Source organism: Moschus berezovskii, chromosome 12, assembly GCF_049115385.1.
Source record: "Moschus berezovskii isolate FMDL1 chromosome 12, NW_MosBer_1.0, whole genome shotgun sequence".
Classification (NCBI taxonomy): domain Eukaryota; kingdom Metazoa; phylum Chordata; class Mammalia; order Artiodactyla; family Moschidae; genus Moschus; species Moschus berezovskii.
In genome coordinates, this window is record NC_142471.1 from 89,924,013 (window position 1) to 89,944,963 (window position 20,951).

The 20,951-nt window shown below is 43.3% G+C and overlaps 1 protein-coding gene across 2 annotated transcripts; it reads right to left on the bottom strand.

The window, feature by feature from the left end:
* Positions 1–989: 989 nt before the first annotated feature.
* OAT (ornithine aminotransferase) lies at positions 990–20,670 on the bottom strand. Of its 2 annotated transcripts, none has more exons than XM_055424441.2 (11): positions 20,576–20,670; positions 15,351–15,388; positions 12,859–13,086; positions 9,864–10,088; positions 9,653–9,748; positions 6,942–7,069; positions 6,170–6,292; positions 5,377–5,505; positions 4,504–4,617; positions 3,305–3,449; positions 990–2,022 (listed from the first exon to the last, which is right to left on the bottom strand). In XM_055424441.2, the coding sequence occupies exons 3-11, from the start codon at positions 13,055–13,057 to the stop codon at positions 1,862–1,864; spliced, it is 1,320 nt and encodes a 439-aa protein (XP_055280416.1). In that variant the 5' UTR covers positions 13,058–13,086; positions 15,351–15,388; positions 20,576–20,670; the 3' UTR covers positions 990–1,861. The 2 variants fall into 2 exon arrangements, with proteins under 2 accessions (XP_055280416.1, XP_055280415.1); XM_055424440.2 differs by having other exon boundaries at positions 15,303–15,388; positions 20,576–20,655.
* Between the last annotated feature and the right edge of the window lie 281 nt (positions 20,671–20,951).

Below are 20,951 nucleotides of genomic sequence, written 5' to 3' on the forward strand. Positions count from 1 at the left end.
TGAGGTGCTCACACACAAGACACGGTGGCCACAGCCAGTGTAAAGAACAAGAAACCGATCACAGCATCACCATCAGGCCGTGTGCCTCAGACTCTCACACAGCGACGTCTAATGTATGAAACAAAACTACGAAAATTACGTTCCGCTTCTGAAAGACAAGAAAGCAAAAAACTGAAGATAACCAAAATGTTTTCTGCTGCAGAATTCTAACATACCCACTCAAGATAAAATACTATCGTCAGAGTGTGAACGTAAAATTCATGTTTTCTGATACAAAGCTATAATAGATCCACTTAAGATAAAATACCATGGTCATAGAGTGTGAACATAAACTTCATGTTTTGTGGCACGAGACAAACTGAAGCAGATCCTCTGCCCTTTCGGCCTCCTCTCTCCCCTCCACTGTGCGGTGTGTCTCGGTTAAGCAGCAACCAAACCTGCCCATCGGCAGAAATACCTGCCCAACCATGAAGAGCAACACTTTCCAGCACCAATGAGACAACTCCTTTAGGACAACATTCCTTCCCTTTTTTTGTCATGCCCCTCGGCTTACTGGAACCTATGCCCCTCGGCTTACTGGAACCTATGCCCCTCAGCTTACTGGAACCCATGCCCCCTGCAGTGGAAAGGCAGAGTCTTACATCACTGGACCGGCAGGAAGTCCCACATTCCTTCTTAATCTTGTAAGGGCCAAGATGACCCATGACCCGTAACTCGCCCGATTGTGTAAGCTGTCAATAATGCGTCATCCATCAAGTCTCAAAAAGCTTATGCAAAACTGTGTTTTGACTTCTAATGGGAGGAACAGTTCTCGGGGCCTTCTGAAAGGCTGTTCCCAGGTTATAATCCTCAGTTTGGATCGAATAAATTTTTCCATTTCCTTCTTAGATCCACTCAAAAAGAACAAGATAAACTTAAAACTACCGACATAGAAAAGCATCCAAAATACCCTGCACAGGTAAAAAAATAAATAAAGTTGCACAATACCATGCATAACAAGGATACTTTAATAAAAATAGCAAGTACTAGTATACACATGGGAAAAGAGCAGTTACTTTGAAAGCAGAGGAGTACTAAAAGAAACTCTTTTTATAATTTCTCTTTTTCCAGGGATTACCAAACAAACTGAAATATTCTTAGAGAACACAAAAAACAAAGCAAATAAAAACATTCTCAGAGAGCTTAAAATGTGAGGTTAACTGATAACACTTCAGTAACCGCACACTGGTCCCTAACATGACATTTCAGACATGAGATTTATTTTAGATACACTGAAAACAAACACTTTTTACAAATTATATGGAACACTTAAAACATAATCTAGGAATGTTGAACATTAATTCTTAATTCAAAGTAATGACATTCACAGAATACGTCTTGGTGCCAGCCAATATGGAGTTGACTTGTGTCACCTTAATCATTCATCCTTGCTAAAATTCAATGATTATGATTCAACTTTATAAGGTTAAGCAAGTCTTCCAGGCAATACTAATATAACTTTCTCAAATACAAACATTTGTACCAGCAAGGAAATTATTAAAACGTATATAAATTATGTTGAGGGGCTTGATTAAAAGGCTGTCTATATAGAAAGGCACCTCATCTTAGAAAGAATACAAGCACAAAAACATTTAATCAAATATAAGATGCCAGGACATTCTCTTTATGTTACATAGCAAACTGCATATCTATAAAAGTCATTCTGTTTTATATGAACTGAAAAACATATATATATATATTTTTTAAGAAGCCCTTAACATGGAGGAGTGGAATATGCCTGCATTAAGCACAGAAACTCAGAGCTTTATGAACCGCATGTCTCCAGTTGGCTCCCAGGTGCCACTGAAAACTGTTACCACCCTCAGAAAGACAGGATGGTCTTGTTAATGATCTCCACCGCCTCAAGAATCTCATCCTCCTTGATCACAAGCGGGGGCGCAAACCTGATGATGTCGCCGTGGGTTGGCTTAGCCAGAAGTCCATTATCTCGAAGTCGCAGACACACCTTCCAAGCATCACAATCTAAAGAAAAACCGTCAAGTGTATGCTGATCAGTGATAAGGAGCCTGCAGGGGTGGGGGCTGCCTGGCAAAAACAGAATTCCCAGTACCTAGTCAAGAAAGGCAGCTCTGAGTTACAAGCTTGCTTTTGGCTCTTACTCTTAAAAATGAAATTACTTTTCAGTATGATCAGATATAGTTTTTGTCGGGTTTTCAACCTAGCAAAAAAATTACATGCTAAGGCAGATGTAATTAGTTATATGAGGAACCGATGCGTAAAAGAATTGGGGTATGATACAGATAACCAACAGGCACAGAACAAGCAACATTCAAACCCAGTGCCCATTACACGTTTCTAACCTGGCTTTGCTTCCTAAGCTGGTAGAACTAGACTCTCAGGAGCCTCAAAACCCTGTCTGCAACAGAAACACCAAAGGGGCCACGACCAGTGCCTGAGCCCTAGACCCATCGAATCAGAGTCTGTGCAGTGAGGCTAGGCTTGGATTAATCTGTTAAAAAGCTCCCTAGGTGATTCTAAAATGCAGTCAAGGTTAAAACCATTGCTTTGAAAAGGAAGGGTTGTGGCAAGAAAATCCAGCCAGGAACTCTTACGGGTTATAAACGATGTGTTAAACACAACATGCTCAGGTAAGTGGCAGCTGGGGTTATTTTTATTACCAACATCACCGTTATCATTCCTATTACTACTGCTGCTCCTACTATCTCTGCTGATCTGCCAAGTGAGGGAGGAAAGGAGAGCAGAGAGGAAACTGCCAAGGGTGACCTCTCCAAGCACTGTATAAATAACTGAGGGCGGAATGGCAAATGACCTGGAGGGATACACAGGTGAAATGAGTTAAATGTGCCTTCTCGCAGGAAACAGCTGCATTTTTAAGACTGTTAATATAAATCAGGTAATAAGAGTACCGCACGTGTATGTGCTCAGTCGCTCAGTCCTGTCCGGCTCTTTGCGACTCCGCGGACTGTAGCCCAGCAGGCCCCTCTGTCCATGGGATTCTCCAGGCAAGAATACCGGAGGGGGCTGCCATGCCCTCCACCGGGGATCTTCCCAACCCAGGGATCGAATCCGTGTCTTTGGCATCTCCTGCACTGGCAGGCGTGTTCTCTACCACTAGCGCTACTTGGGAAGTCCAGGAAGAGTATTAGGCAGAGCCAACGGCTTGGTCGGTAGGAGGCCAGTCAACAGTATCAAACAGAGGAACCCAACAACCAGAAAAAATACCATTTGCATTTTGAGCTTTTCCTTTAAGAATAGTACCTTGTAAAATATTTTGTCTCCATACCTTTGGTTTCTCTGATAACAATAGCATTGAGTAATCCTTTTCCTCTTACAGTCGTCACAACATCAGAAGGCAGCTTCATGAGTTCATTTCTCAAGATGATACCCATTTTCTCTGCATTTTCAGCAAGGTTTTCCTCTTCCAAAACCTATGTTTCAAGAGAAATTACACACATATTAAAGACTGCCATTTTTTTTTTAATGTTTCTCTTTGGAGGGGAATATGAACTACAACCAAATGAAGAGCAGTCAGATAAAGACCAGAGTAACTTAACTTTCACTCCTAGTTCTCACAGCCTACACCAGTGTGATTTCTCATCATGTAACAGACACTCACTCGGACAGCCTTGCTTTATTCAAAAACCCATCATTAATCTGATTCTGTGGCAAAATGAGGATTAAATTTGTTTAATGCAACTGATAAATTTTCTTCTTAGGTAAATAAATCAATGGGCTGAACACATTTTAATTTTTTAACTGCAATAGAATTTCCTTTGGCTTCTTTTTCCTCCTAAAAAGTCCATCCTCAGAGACTACATAATAATTTTATGCCTTTTGTAGGCACTTGAGGAGTAAGTCTGAAAGCATTCAAATCCCCGCTTTAACGAAAATAACAAAAAGCCACGTGGGCTAAGCCAGAGGCTTCACAGGCCAGCCTGGCCACAGAGGGAGAGCTCCAGGTGGACAGGCCAGGACCTGGGGCCCCAAAGCCCCGGGAGACTGCAAACTTGGGAAGCCCATGCAATCCTTCTCTATACTTCATGTTCTGTAATACACTGCAATCTTGTAACATTTCTTATTACACCAGCGAGCTCAGACTTAAAAGTCACTTCAGCACCACCTCCAGGATACTGGCTACCATATAGTTTAGTTCTGTCCCTCTGTCCTGTCTGACTCTTTGCAACCCCGTGGACTGCAGCATGCCAGGCCTCCCTGTCCATCACCAACTCTCGGAGTTCACTCAAACTCATGTTCATTGAGTCGGTGATGCCATCCAACCCTCTCATCCTCTGTCGTCCCCTTCTCTTCCCGCCTTCAATCTTTCCCAGCATCAGGGTCTTTTCCAATGAGTTAGTTCTTTGCATCATGTGGCCAAAGTACTGAAGTTTCAGCTTCAGCATCAGTCCTTCCAACGAATATTCAGGACTGAGTTCCCTTAGGACAGTCTGGTTGGCTCTCCTGATAGGTGCCATCAGGTTTTACCTCCAGGGCTGCGATGGCCACTCGGCAGCCCAGTGGATTGCCTCCATACGTAGAACCATGTTCCCCTGGCTTAATGGTCAGCATTATTTCATCATCACACAACACTGCAGACACCTAAAAGACAAAAGAGAATTAGGCGCTGACCAAGTATTTTCTCAGATGAACCATTCTTATAGAAACACAGTTATTTATGAAGCAGATATTAAATTTGACACGAAGTTTCAACCAACAAGTGTCACACGTCAGCCTCCTTAACTACCAGTGACAAACTGAGGGATGCCCTACCATGTTCCAAGCACATCGGGCACATCTCAGTGGCACAGAGTAGTATTTTGGAACTAAATAAAGCTATTTCTGCAATGATATAATTTAGAATTCTTTCTACTCTCAGGGTGAAATGCTTTAATTGTTTAGAAAATAATGTTCTGCACTACACATTCAGAGCCCTTTAATTCATACCAACTGTTGGCTCTGAATAGCAAATCCGAGAAAAGGATTAACAATTAAACGTTAATTTTTTCCAATCTCTGCATTAATCAGTCAATGGTTTTAAACAATTAGTATGTTTCTGAACTATAGCAAAAAAGCATAGATGTCTACAGGAGTACTCTAGAGATAAAATGGTTCCATCCAAAATAACTGCAGTGGAACAAACCCAAGGTACACTCAATTCTTCAGTTAAACTAAGTGGGGTTAACCATGCAACTCTGAAATGTTTTTATCACATGTATCCCAGGTGACCTATGCATATAAGCCACACTAAGTAAAAAACAAACCCTCAGAAAGGCACTGCTGTCACAGTCAGCAATGTTAAAACATCTCAGGGATTCACGAGAACAGGGAAAATACAGAGTGGTTGAGCATTCAACTTACCGGGTATAAACCACCAGAAAGTGCCTTTCCTAGAAGGACAATATCAGGTCGCACATTTTCATGGTCAATAGCCAGCCATCTCCCAGTTCTGGCCAAGCCTGTCTGTATTTCATCAGCAATAAACAGAACCTATTGGAAAGCAACAAAATAGCATAAATGAAACCAGCATATGAAAATGATAAATTAGTTTCACAGATAAATACTTATCTTTATTTTACTCTTTCCTGCACAAATCTGTCATTCTGACATCCCCTCAGTTTGTGAAAACATTTTAATTACCCACATGACTTCAATGGTACGGACACACAATTATTTCCTGTGTCAGGCCACCCTGTCCCCAGAGGCCCACTCTGCACTGTTCTACACAGTGGAAGGGCAGGTATGCAAAGTGAGGGTTTGTGGGGGGGGTTCTGAATAGAACTATTCTCTGAGAGCAGATTTCTATGCTTATTTCACAGCCATTTGTTGATATGCACGTCTTATTAATATTTACTAGTTTGGTGGAAGAGGGGGGAGAGAGCTTAAATTCTGGAGCAAAGGGATACAACAAAGGCTTCGAGAAGAATCCAAGCACAGGCTGCAGGGGCAGAGAGAAAGGAGCCGGGCTGACGGTCCACCAGGGCCCAGCCAGTAAAGTCAGCTTCTCTGCAGCCTGCTGCTGGAAAGTTCTATTAGCCCTAGAAAGTTCGGAGGCTCTAGAATGAAGCCTCCTTCTAGTGGAAAGGTGATGCAATCTTTGAGCTTATCCTATTGGCCAAACCCTAAGCGAGGCACGCAAGTGGGTGGCTTTGACCTGGTGCTGGGTGCAGAGCTCCCGGACGCCCACGAGGTAGCCTGGATCCGGAACAACAACACCCGCTTCACCCTGGATTGGTTCCACCATGAACGCGGCAACGTTTGGGTCCTGAAGCGCACGCTACGGAGACAGCATGAGTATGTTCTTAGTAACTTCCTCTCAAATCTATCTGGAAATCTGAAGTCACACAATGCACATATTTTCCAGTAAGAGTAAGTGTGCAAATTAAGTTTTCACATTAACTTATATTCTGACTTCCAAGTACAACTTTTCTGACAATCAATTATAATCAAAAAGCTCCAAATACCTCAGCTTTAAGCTACTCCATCCTGTATTTTCTAATATAATACTCAAATGTACTGCAAATAAAAACTAGTGAAAATGGCCTTTTAAAATGCCATTAAATAGATACATTAAAAGTGTATCTTTCTATTTTAGAAGTCTTCCACGTCATAATTTTAAAAAGCTGGCTGAAAACTGACTAATTTTGTCTAGGAAAGTAATTAACAGGTAATACTCAAGTTAATACTTATATATGAGACAAATCTAATATGGTTAGTTGGCGGTTAGGATTAGCCCATGGAACCTGTTTCCACCTGTTAGAAACTGACCATCACAGAGAACAAGCGTGAGTCCTGGCCTATCTTAAATACAAGTTATGAGATATATGACTCTTAGTACAATCAGATGTCTGTTTTTAATTCATACATTGGACAAATGCAGGTTCTATGTACTATGAGCTAAAGAACCGTGATACTAGGTGAAGTACCTCAAGGGCAGGCAGATCATTATATGGAATGATTTCGAAACCTGGCATAAATGGTCCAAAACCATCATAACTGGTTGGGTCAGTGGAACTGGAGATAGCAGACAATGTTCTACCCCAAAAGTTTCCAGCTAGAAAGAAGAAATAAACAGTCATTTTTTTTTTCAAACAAATCCCCCAATTTAATTTCACAGTTCCCCAAAAAATATTCCAGAAAGCTTTCTTTTTTCCTGGCCACAATGCACTACTTGTGGGATCTTAGTTCCTAGACCACTTTACTGAGTCTCCCAACTATAACACACAGCATAGCCCCGGAGGAGAGACATTTATCTTTCCTTTCGATAATCACCAACCCTAACAACTGAAGCATTTAATACATGTTTTTCTAGACAAATTTATGATAGTGACATGAGAAAACGACTATCCTTCATAGAGAATCTGCAGTTTTCCTTTTAAAAATCCAGCACTACAGGATAACTATTCTACAGAATGAGTTTTACATTTCATTTGGATAAAATACCCTCAGGCAGTCTGAACACTTGCAATTTGCCTTCTGTGGTGTTATAAGCTGTTATGCGCTAGAAGACAGACATTGACCTTTATTCAGGAACGCTTTTTACCCATTACTTTGTTTCATTAGTAATCTGAGGACTGATCAATAACGTCAGGCACTGCTCTAAGTGCTGGGGACAGAATGGTGGCTGGCAAGCTCCCTGCCCCCAAGGAGCTTCTATGCTATTAGGAAAGACACACCACAACACAAACCAGTGAAGAAAATATACAAGGTAACATCAATGTGGTTAAATTCAAGGAAGAAAAGAAACAAACTAGAGTGAGAGAGGCTTGGTGGTTCTCCCGGCTTTTTAAAAAAATATCTTCTCACCCCCTCTGCCAGCAGCAACTCAACTAACCCAGTGCTGAATTATGCTTTTGAACTGTGGTGCTGGAGAAGACTCTTGAGAGTCCCTTAGACTGCAAGGAGATCCAACCAGTCCATCCTAAAGGAGATGAGTCCTGGATGTTCATTGGAAGGACTGAAGTTGAAACTGAAACTCCAATATTTTGGCCACCTGATGCAAAGAGCTGACTCATTTGAGAAAACCCTGATGCTGGGAAAGACTGAGGGCAGGAGGAGAAGGGGACGACAGAGGATGAGATGGTTGGATGGCATCACCAACTCAACGGACACAAATTTGAGTAAACTCCGGGAGTTGATGATCGACAGGGAGGCCTGGCGTGCTGCAGTCCATGGGGTTGCAAAGAGTCAGACATGACTGAGCGACTGAACTGAACTGAATTATTCCAAGTTATTCACAGCATCCTTCAGTATAACCCCTGCAGAGCCTCTACTAACCCTACTTGACTTGTCCACAAGCAACAGCATTATTGATTCTGCCCAGGCTTGTTTAAGACAAAGTATGCCAACAGCCTACTTGCTCTCCACCATCAGCCTCAGCAGGCTCACGTGCCACAGCCTGCCCTGCTGAATAAGGGATTGCAGCTACGAACAGTCCTCTGTCTCTTCCCACTGACTTCTCTCAACGCCTGGGAGAAACATCTGTGCCCTGTGCTAATATGAGAGAGACTGGACACGGTCTGTAAGGAGGAACATTCTTGTTTGTAAGAGACAGTTATGTTGCCTTACAATTAAAGGCATAAGATTCCAAAATGGCAGATCAGAGAGCTGGGCAGAGACTATCTCTTCTTCAGAAACAGGAATCGGTCACCACCCCCTCCCCAGATACCAACTTCAGCTGGCCATCAGATGAACTCTAGTTCATCTAGATTCTAGTGTATTATGGGGCTTACACATGTGTTCACAAGGCAAAGTATTTCACAATTTCAACCATTACAAGAAAGAATCTCGACCGTGTGCAGTGACAAATTTCTCCATATATGTTTTTAAAAATTAAAATCAAAGCTTTAGAAAAGAAAAAGTCAGAACCTATCCCAAAGTCAGACTAAATCAATAATGTAAATTATTTGTTGGTCTCCCTACTCAGTATACGAGACATTCCTCTCAACCGTTCGCAGAAATATATACAGGGCAATGCCAGCCCTCCTCATCCAACAGCTTTTAACAACATGGCACAATAATATCTCATAGTGTTTGAGATACACTAAGGTCCAAACTTTGTATCATACCTAGGACATGACCCTACATGAACATAACCCAACCTCAACAACCTCACAAAACTGCTGCAACATTTTTGTATGATGCTTGCATCAGCAAAACTGTCTCATTAACCAGAAAACTGCTATGAAAAAAATCAGATAAGCAGATGGGAAATAAATCACACAGTCACTCACTCTAGGGAGGGAGGGGTAGGGAGTTATTAGGAACATCCAAGAAATACATGGATATGAACCCAAGAAAAGGAAATCTCTCAATTTTTATGCAACATTCAAAGTATCATGCATGACTAAGTCACTTCAGTCATGTCTGGCTCTTTGAGACTCTATGGACTGTAGCCCACCAGGCTCCTGTGTCCATCCCATTTCTTTCTCCAGGGGATCTTCCCAACCCAGGAAGGGAAACCGCGTCTCTTAGGCTTCTTGCATTAGCAGGTGAGTTCTTTACCACTAGTACCACCTGGGAAGCCTCGATATAACATATGTGAGACAAATACATTTGCAGTATCTCATCATAAGTTAAAATAGTAACTAACAATTTTATGTTTCAATCACAGCAGTTAACGCTGAATTTTACATACCTGCAAAAACAATCTTTGCTTTGTATTTCGGGATCCCCTTGACAGTATACCCCCATTTACGAGCAAGCTTGCAAGCAGTCTCTCCAGCCTCCACTCCTACCCAAGAGAACATTTTAAAATATCAGTTTTAAAAAATGTTTTAAATTACCAGAAAACAAAAAGATTCTCTTGGCTATTTAACCAAAAAAAAAAAAAAAAGGAAATGTTTTACCTGTATTCATAGGAAGAACTTTGTGGTAGTTGAAAAGTTTAGTAACATACTCTTCATATTCACCAAGCACATTATTGTAGAAAGCCCTAGATGTTAAGGTCAACTTGTCCACTTGACTTTTCAAAGCATCCACAATCTTTGGATGACAATGCCCCTGGTTGACAGCACTGTAAGCACTCAGAAAGTCAAAATATTTTCTGCCTTCAACATCCCATACGTAAATACCTAAAACATAGGAAAATATTTTTTTTAAAAATCACTAAATTATATAACCTTCAAAGATTAAAACTGTTAGCCAGTCCTCTCAATACCTATGTATGGACCACTAGTTAATAGAGAATTGTGGTTAAGGCATATTTTTACTCAAGCATAATAAACTATGATTTACATGTAATTATATTTTATCAGTCCAGCATCAAATTACACATTTAATAAAAACAGCAGCAACATGAAAAGACTTTATAAACTCTAGAGTAAAACCTTTATTCCTGGAAACCTGGAATTTAAGGCTGGGTTTTTTTTTTTCCCTTTCTTTTTTTTCTTTGCTGTGCCACAAGGCTTGTGGCATTCTCAGTGCCCTGACCAGGGATTAAACCCAGGTCATGTCAGTGAAGCCCAAAATCCTAACCACTAGGCCACCAGAGAACTCCTAAAGTTGGAATTTAAAGGAAGGAGTTACACAAAACATAAAAATCACGACTGACTGTAAAAACTAACAAAATGAAAACAAACACTTCCAAATCACACATTTATTTAGTAAGGATCTACTATCCAGAACTCCTACAACTCAACAAGGCATACAAGTCAATTAAAAAATGGCGAATGGAACTGCCTGGTGGTCCCATGGTTAGGACTCCACACTTTCACTGCCAAGAGCCCCAGCTTCAATCCCTGGTGGAGGAACTAAGATCCCACAAGCTGCATAGCATGGTCAAAACAAAAAAGAAGGCAAAGAACATGAATGGACATTTCTCCAAACAAGATATACTAATGACCAACAAGCACATGAAAAGATGCTATCATTAGTCATCAGAGGAAAATGCAAACCAAAACCACAGTGGGAGCATTTACCACTACTGGGATGGCTATCATCTCCTAAAAAGGAAAACAAGAATTGGCAAGCGTGTGGAGAAACTGAAACTCTTATATATAACTAGTTGGAATGTAAAGTGGTGCAAGAGCTGTTGAAAACAGCTTGGGGGTTCCTCACAAGTTAAGGTGAAACATAAAATACTGAATGACCCCGCAGCCATATGCCTAGAAGTGGAAGATAGGCGTTCAAACAGAAATGTGTTATTTGAAATAGCCAAAAGGTGGAAATAACCCAAATGTCCATCAACTGATGAATGGACACACACGTGGTATCTCCGTAAAACTTAATTCAACCATACATAGCAATGCATACTAACTCATGCTACAACATGGAAGAACCTTGAAAACATGGGGCTTAGTGAAATAGGTCACATATTGTCTATCCCCATTTACATGAAACATCTAGAATAGGCAAATCTGTAGCAACAGAAAGCAGATGAGTAGCTGCCAGGTTCTAGGGGAGGAAGCAATGGGGAGTGACTGTTTAATGAGTATGGGGCTTCCTTTGGGGATAATGAAAATGTTCTAGAATGAGGCAGTGGTGACAGCTGGACAACACTATAAATGTACTCAGTGCCACTGAATTAAACACTGGTTAAAACAGTAAATTTTATGCTATGTACATTTTATAACAATGTTTTTAAGCTGACCATAGATATTAAAATGTATTAGGAGCTCCCCTAATTTCTGGCATGTACTTAACACACTTAAAGGTGCTTGTGTCCTTTATCTCATCGAAAACCCTCTATGAGTACCATCCTCACACCACAGAGGTAAGAAGTAGATGCTTAGATTATAACTAACCCAGCTGGCATGCATGCAACCAGGACTTGAAGCCAGTCAGATTCTGGAGTGCATGCTCTGCTACTGTAGGTAAAGAACATTTTTACAAATCGGTAAAAACCCAGATTTTCATCTATTCAGAAGGAGCTTTATTTATTACAGTACTGGTCCCAAATCCAAAAAAAAAAAAAAAAACCCCATATAGGCAAATGACTGTATTAGCTTCTGGCCCAGAGCTAAGTAATAAACTTCAGCTCGATTTGATGATGGCTGTTATTTCAAAATATGGATTAAATCACCGTTTGGCAACAATCAGTAATCATTTATTCAGACAAGAACCATTAACGGATGCTAAAAGTGGGAGTAAAAGTTTTTTATACCTTACCAGTCATCCCCAAATGGAGACTCATGCTAAAAATTATTGGCCTGTACTCTTCAAAAATATCAAGGTCAAGAAACCAAAGACTGAGGAATTATTCTGGATTAGACTAAACAGCCCTGAAAACTGAATGCAACCCATGATCTGAGGTTTTCTTTTGCTACACAGAACAAGAGATCTGAATCAGGCCTGTAGATTAGAGAGCAGTGCTGTGCCAAAGTGAATTTCCTGATTTTGATAATTACACTTTGTTATGTAAGACAGTCTTTGTGTTTCCGGAAAGGCACAAATATTTGGGGGTAAAGAGGCATGTCTGCAACTTCCTCTCAAACGGTTCAAGGAAAAAAAATGTATGTGTATTTCTGGACAAAGATGATTATGCAAGTGCAATTAAAAAAAAAAAAGGACTTGGGAAATCTGGGTGAGAGCAACAAAAGAGAAATTCTAGTGCTACTGTGGCAGCTTTTGACAAAATAAAAATTACAGGGAAAACAGTGAAACAATATTACAGTACTTTACTCGTGTATTATACACTCCCTCCTGGCAAGTCCATCACAACCCTGCATTCCCCACAGCACCTAACACAGCAAGCACCAGACACTCAATAGATGCTGAATTAATCACGCCTGCAGTACAGGAATATAATGCCTCTGGAAAAATGTACAGTGAGAAAATGTAATAGCAAGTTTTACAAAAAGGTAAAGCAAATGATGGGGGGCAGTGGAAAGGATGAAAACATACCCTTCCCTCTCTCCAGGGCTACAGGTAAAGGATGGTAGTTGTGGGCACCATATTTAGATTCCCGTTCAAAAATGTAATCAGAGGACAGAGGGCCTTGAACGGTTTTTTTAGTTGCAACAGATGTAGCAGAAGCCACTGAAGAATGAACTCCACGACCAAGGCCAGCAACAGTCTGCAAACGCGCTAGTTTGGAAAGCATGATGTCCTTCAAGTGGAAATATCACCGACCTGTCCAAAGAAAAGAGAAGGCATAAGAGTAAGAAACTTCGCAGGGTGGGTGGATGTCTACTCATGAACTATACCTGGAGTGCTCACCAAAGAATCAGGAAAATAAGAGAGAACGGAGGTCTTAACTGAAAATGGAAAGCAACATTTAAAAAGTGCATAAAAATTTTTAATTGAAAAAATGAAAAAAAAAAAGAGAACATACACGTGACTCCTGCCTTTGGGAAACTTGAAGGGCAACAGGGTAAACAAGTGGATAAACATGTAAATAAACTCCAGGATGTACAGAAGCACAAAGTGCTAGCAGCTAGAAGTCTAGGAGAACAGGGAAGAATGGTGCAAAGTAGATGCTTTTACTTTCCCCAAACACCCTTCTGCACCACCTGACAAGCTCGGGGCAGTCAGGCAAGGCTGAACAGCACAGGCAGGGAGGGAGCTAAACCACCATTCCAAAGGTATTTATGCGGGGGTGTGAGACTCAGATGGATCTCAGGTTAGAGCCCAAAGGCAGAAACCAAATCAGAGATGCTGGCTGCCCTGGGGTGGGGGTGGGGATGGCGGGGAGGCTAGAGATCATGGGGGCAGGGACAGAGGCACTGAGAACTACTTTGCATTTCAACTTGGTCCTCCTGTAAGGTGTGAGGAAATTAGGGAAGAATTTGGAGAGGGCGATGGCACCCCACTCCAGTACTCTTGCCTGGAAAATCCCATGGACGGAGGAGCCTGGTGGGCTGCAGTCCATGGGGTCACGAAGAGTCGGACACGACAGAGCAACTTCACTTCACTTTCACTTTGGTTTCCAAAAAGGGACCAGAGACCACCCTAAAGTAAAAGTAATAGCAGTGGGGTGGAAAAGTGATTCCTTAGGGGAAGGGAAGGGCTTTCTAAGTTTAATGCAGGAAAGACAGAAACTACAAAAGGTAAAATCTGTGGGACTTCCCTGGCGGTACAGTGGTTAAAAACACTCCAGTGGTTAAAACCCCACACACCCAATACAGGGACTCAGGGGGCGCAGGTCTGATCCCTGCTCGGGGAACTAAGATTCCACATGCTTCGTGGCGTGACCAAAAAAAAAAAAGGTAAAATCGATTATTTAGCCACAATTATCTAAAACGTCTCTGGGGGAAAGTTTTGCAATTTCTAACAAATAGCCTTCGAAGAGCTTTTACATTAAGAGGAACAGACCAAAAGCACAACAAAACAATGTATGAGAGGCAAGGTTACAGCTCCCAAAAGAAACCATCTACTCTGCTAGGATGACTGCTTCTACGAAATTAATCCCCCTCAAAAACAGCTTCGCCACAAAAGGGACTGTTTGAAAGAGAAAAAGGCAACTAGGAGGAGCTGCTGCTGCTGCTGCTGCTGCTAAGTTACTTCAGTCGTGTCCGACTCTGTGTAACCCCATAGACGGAAGCCCACCAGGCTCCCCCGTCCCTGGGATTCTCCAGGCAAGAACACTGGAGTGGGTTGCCATTTCCTTCTCCCATGTGTGAAAGTGGAAGGTGAAAAGTGAAAGTGAAGTCGCTCAGTCGTGTCGACCCTTAGCGACCCCACGGACTGCAGCCCACCAGGCTCCTCCATCCATGGGATTTTCTAGGCAAGAGTACTAGAGTGGCTTGCCATTGCCTTCTCCGAACTAGGAGCTAGAGCGCCTCACACTCAAGCTGAGAGCTTGAGTAATAAATCCTAAATATCACGAGCAAACTGACATTTACTGACCATCTATTTATATATTCCAATGTCATCGCTGCTTTCACCCCACTACCAGCCCTAAAACCAGCCCCCACCAGTGCTGCAGCCGGCTTTGCAGCCAACTGTATCATTAACAGTCGTGACAAGCCCCTACATACAGACTGAGCCTTAGAAGTAACGAAGCATAATAACAGGAAACTGGGGACAATCCAGAGCAATCATGGCAGGGGAGGGGGGCATGCTTTTTAAAAGATACATTTCAAGATTAATGGAAAGTTGCCAATGCTAGGCATACTTAATACACCTATGCTTTTTTAAAATGACCAGTTAACTCACGTTTCAAGAGAATTTATTAATGACAAGTCAGGCCATGCAAATCTCCAGCATTCAGTTGGAGCTGCCCAATTAGCAAAAGCTAATACTTGGAACTTGGCTTGCTTTGCTTTCAACTTGGCACTAGCCATTAAATCCGGTATGCTCAGGAATGTGCTAAAAGAAAATCCAGCACTTTGTGAGCCAAGACTCACCAACTAGCCCTTCTTCCCACAGCTGAGATTACAACAAGGAGTTTTAACCTGAGATCCAGGGACGTCTTCAGAAGGTCCAATGACTCCTGAAATAAAATGCAGAATTATAAGCATAAGTGCATCTTTTTTTTTTTTGAAGGAAAAGATCCCTAATTTCTAGCAGATCTTATTTCAAACAAATAACGTGTTAACAACAATTAAAAAATTATATAAGAATCATTCATGGGAGATAGCCATTAGCAAAAAAAAAGGCAAAAATTCTAGTTATACTAGACAGAAATTCCCCAAAATGCTAAGTCTAAAACATTAATTTTTAACTCTATTGCTTGAGTAGAGACTCAGAATTAGTGCTGTTTGACCAACTAAAAAGTCCAAACGAGGTACTTTCCTGTGGTTCGGTGGTAAGACTGTGCTCCCAACGCAGGAGGCCTGGATTTGACCCCTGGTCACGTAGCCATAGGCTACAACTATGAGTTTGCATGCCAGAACTAAGAGCCGATGCAGCCAGATAAATAAAGAATTCTTTTTCTTTTTTAAAGAGCAACACGTTAACTTTTGCCTTGATCAAATTAACAAAAAAACACAGTGCTACTTAGATAAACTTTTAACTGAAACACTTTCTGAAAAGACCTGTAACTATAGTAAAAGCCTTAGAAGTGTTTGTGCTCTTAGACCACTAATTTCACTCTCAAGATTAGATCCTAAAGCAACACTCAGGAATGTGGAGAAACATTCATTAATAAAAGACGTTCAATGATATGAGAATAGTTCAACATAATCACATAATAGCATATTGCTATTTAAAATAATTCGTTTTTGATGACATGGATATGTTTTATGATTTGTTTAAGTGAAAAAAAATACAATTACATATACAGTGTTCAACTCTACAAAAAATATACCCAAGGAAGTTCACTATGGTTACCTTTCCACTGTTCTATATTTTCCATGCTTCCTAATGATCAAGAATTACATTTTTAAGGACTTCCCTGGTGGTCCGGCGGCTAAGACTCTGCCCTCCCAATGCAAGGGGCATGGGTTCAATCCTGGTCAGGCAACAAAGATTACTGCATGCTGCACAGATAGGGCACTCCCCCCAAAATACAGGTGCTTGCTAAGTCATTTCAGTCGTGTCCAACTCTTTGCCACCCCATGGACTGTAGCCCCACCAGGCTTCTCTGTACATGGAATTCTTCAGGCAAAAATACTGGAGTGGGTTGCCATGCCCTCCTCCAGGGGATCTTCCCGACCCAGGGATTGAACTCACATCTCCTGCATTATCAGGTGGGTTCTTTACCACTAGAGCCACCTGAGAAGCCAGGTGTGTGTGTCTGTGTATTGGGGGGGGGGGGGTAGTATTAAAAAAAATACTAAAACCTCTCTAAACAGGAATATTGTGAGAGAAAGGAATCTTTGAAATTATCTAAAGTGAACATTTTCCTTTTATACAAGTCATTTGTTCAGCTCATTCACAAAAGAAATGGGACAAAATACCCGTTTACATGCCGAGTTCATAACTACAACTTACTAACAGTAACATCCAAAACATTACTAATACTCATGCTTAAGGTTTTTAAAGATGAACTCTGAATATTGAATTCAACTGGTAAAAGTCCCGCTGTTCAAGGCATCAAATGTAATAGGATCCTGTAAGCACATTTCTATTAAAAAGCCTTCTGTGTTCAAGTTACTGTGCTTGGCACAATGTAAGAAATATTACAGGAGAATGAAGATGGGCTTAAAAATAGCCGGCATCAACAATCTCCTCCTCCAATAAGGCTTGGAAAACCAGAAGAGTGGACCACAAGGTCCTCAGAGTTTGAAAACCAGGACTTAAATTCTAGCTGGGGCTATTAAGAGTAACTTTATTTGGATGATTTTGTCCATTTTTTTAGCCTCAATGTCCCCACTTGCAAAATGGAGTTGAAGCCACTCAAGGCCATGACTGAGGATCACATGAGATAATGTTAAAGCACCTAACTTAGCACAAAATGACCAATTACTAATAGTTCCTTCTTGCCTTAAATTCACGAGGAAATTAATCTCTGCAACATTAAAAAAAAAAAAAAGTCAGCAGTGCCAGGGTTTCTTTTTTTAAACTGGAGCCCTTTTCTTCTAAAAATTTGTTTCTATTGATTAAAAAAAATAAGGAACACAAGAAAATTAACTGAAATTCCATACTTCCGTGATAATTACTAATGTTTTTATCATTTCTATGAATAAATACTATACATCTTAGCTCCCTTTCACACTTCCCTACTGAATTTACCACATCAGACCTTCTATGACTCCCAGGACCTCTGCACAGATTTTTGTCACAGGTTCTAACACCTCAAGACACTTGTTTTCACGCCTGTCCCCCTAAAAAGACAGTACTCCTTTCATGCCTGTACTCCTTAACTGTGTCTTAAAATTTACTCAGCATCCTCAGAACCTAGCCCAAGTTTGGGCATTCCTTATCTGTCAAGTGAATGAGGTCATTCCTAAACAGACTTAAGAGGGAATCAAGACAGACAAATAGCAAGGCCCTCCAGGGAGATGGTTAAATCACCGACTCCTAAAGGGTGAAGCAGAGTCTAAGAGGAGGCTAGTACGACACCACCAAGGAAAATCTTTTCATTGAGTTCCCTTCATTAGATCAGTTCCCTTCATTAGATCAGTTCCCTCCAGGCTGTGCGTTTAACCTAGGCTCCTGGAGAAGAGGAGAAAGAGTCACTGACAAGAAGCCTTTTAATACTGAATATTTTCAGTAAAACGCAGAATTAACAAGGTCCTTCTTCAAGCTATTATTAGACCAATCCAATCCATCCTGTCTACACTAGAACACACCTAAAATAGAATTCCATAAAAGGCTGCATTCTGAAGAGTTAATTTAGCATACACTATGAAGTACTATCGGAGAAGGCAATGGCAAGCCACTCCAGTACTCTTGCCTAGAAAATCCCATGGACGGAGGAGCCTGGTGGGCCGCAGTCCATGGGGTCGCTACGAGTCTGACATGACTGAGCGACTTCACTTTCACTTTTCACTTTCACACATTGGAGAAGGAAATGGCAACCCACTCCAGTGTTCTTGCCTGGAGAATCCCAGGGACGGGGGAGCCTGGTGGGCTTCCGTCTGTGGGGTCACACAGAGTCGGACGCGACTGAAGTGACTTAGCAGCAGCAGCAGCATGAAGTACTATGGAGAAGGCGATGGCACCCCACTCCAGTAGTCTTGCCTGGAAAATCCCGTGGACGGAGGAGCCTGGTAGGCTGCAGTCCATGGGGTCGCTAAGGGTCAGACACGACTGAGTGACTTCACTTTCACTTTTCACTTTCATGCACTGGAAAAGGAAATGGCAACCCACTCCAGTGTTCTTGCCTGGAGAACCCCTGGGACGGGGGAGCCTGGTGGGCTGCCGTCTATGGGGTCGCAGAGTCGGACACGACTGAAGCAACTTAGCAGCAGCAGCAGCATGAAGTACTATTTTTCAAGATCATTCTAAAAGAAAACCCAGCATGAATTCATCAGAAAGCCACTTAAAATATTCCACTGGAGGAAAAGAGTTTGGTTTTACTACCTTTGTCAAATATTTACTTTTCTTGAGGCAACCATTCACAAATACAGTCCTTTTTGGAAAGTTCTGCCAACAAAAGTTTAGGGTTTTGTTGTTTTTTTTTTTTACGTAATCTGGCTCAGAGTCAACTCAAGTGCGTCACTGGCAAACACCTTAAGCTGTTACTACTGAAAATGTACTGGTTCAGTTAGGTCACACCCTCCACACACCTCCAAATTCTACTCACCACTATCTTCAAATGTGGATCTCACCCACCCCTGGGAACTCAGTAAAGGGCATAAACTACACCCACAAGTTACTGGAATAAAGGCAGAGTATAGGTGGAAGTACAAATACAGCCTCTTTAAGGAAAAAAAGTCTTTTTCAGAATTTTTACCATTCCAAGTTATACTGGGTCTTTTGGGGAGCAGATGGAAAACTAATCTTGAGCACCATGAAAAACTGCAAACCCAAAACAGTAAGCTTCACTATTTAAACCCCACTAAAAGATTTTACTTTCCCACCAGGCTGTTACAGTCAGGAACTAGATTTTCTGAAGACAGAACCAGGATATTCCAATGAAAGAAGCCTATTGTTTCCAGTGGATTAAGATGAAGAGCGCGGATTACATACCTAAAGAACAGTTCCAGGTTCCAATGGAGAGAACTAGTTTCCCTATAGAAACGCTCAGAACTTCGAAGAAGGGACTGAGCATTGAGAAGGAAGTAATTTCTTAAAGCCACTTTATTCCAAAGTCACTTCTCCTTCCCCCCACTTAATTTATCACCTTATCAGAGGGGAAAACTGAACTTCAAGAAGGTAAAGAGATACAGTAACAAAGGGAGGAGACTGCAGGTCACTGAAAACAGGTGTCCCACTCAATTCAACCAGAATGTATTAAATGCTCAGCACCGTTGGCGAAGAAACTCGAACGGTGACGTCTTCGTGCTCAAAGTCCTGTGGACCCCAACCCCTTGACACCACGTAGCTAACCTGAACGCCACGGTAAGGCTCTACCTGCCTGATGGCTTATTTGAACAAAGGCTAGAGGAGAAAAGGAGATAGGTTATGGGAGGGGAGGAGATGGGCAGGTAGCTACAGGTGCCCCCAGAGCTGCCTGGGTGGGCTCGGACCCCTTCTCAATAAGAGCCGGCGCGCCCCACTCTTGTAGGCAAAAATCCATGGGTTTACCGAGCAGTCCCGCGTATTCAGAATGCGCCCCGCCCCGAGCGCCGGCGCCCTAAAAGGCCTCCTCCCGGAAACCCTCAAGGCGCCCGAGAGGCTCCCGGCCGAGGCGCAGGGACCTGGGGCTCCCGTGGCCCCGGCGCGGGCTGGGGGGTACTGCAGGCCGGGGAGGGGGGCGGAGCGCCGGCCCGCCCGGCTCCGCCCGCTCTGGCAAGCGGAGGTGCCACATCCGCAGCCTCCCTTCTCTGTCCTCCTGCCCACGGGCCGGGATGCGCCGTGCCCTGCCCTCCCGGGCCGCGCGCGGGCCGGCGGCTCTCCGGGCCTCCCCCGCGGCGCGCCCCAGACGCCCCGGGAGTCCGGGGCCCGCCGCGCAAAGCCGCTGCGCAGGCGGAGCCTGCCCTCCGGGCGGAGGCCCCGAGCCCAGTCCGCGCGCTCCCCGCAACCTGGGACCCGAGCCGCTCACGCCCGCCTCGCCCCGCCCCGCAGCGGCCCGGGGCGCCCGGCCCCTACCCGAGCTCCGGCCCCGGCCCCGCGGCCCCCGCACAGATACCTGGCGGCACCTCCAAGGCCAGGCCGGGGACACGCGGCGTCCACGGATCAGCTGCGGCGGCAGCGACGCGTCACAGAGCTTAAGATGCGCCTGCTGCCCCGCCCCCCGCGGACGCCCTTGCCGCCCATTGGCCGGCGGCGGAGGACCCGCCACCAATCGCCGTGGGCCCGCCCCCCGCCCCGGCGCCGCGCATCCCGGACTCGGACGGGGCGCGGGTTCGAGCCGCTCTCTGGTGCCTTCCGCGCCGCGCAGTTCCGGGCGGCGGTCGGGGTCGGTACCTGAGTTCGGGCGCCTGCCTGGATCCTTGCCTTTTCATCGATTCCCCTCACCGCCCTCCCTTTGCTGGCGAGAAAACAAGGTCCGAAGGGGTGAAACG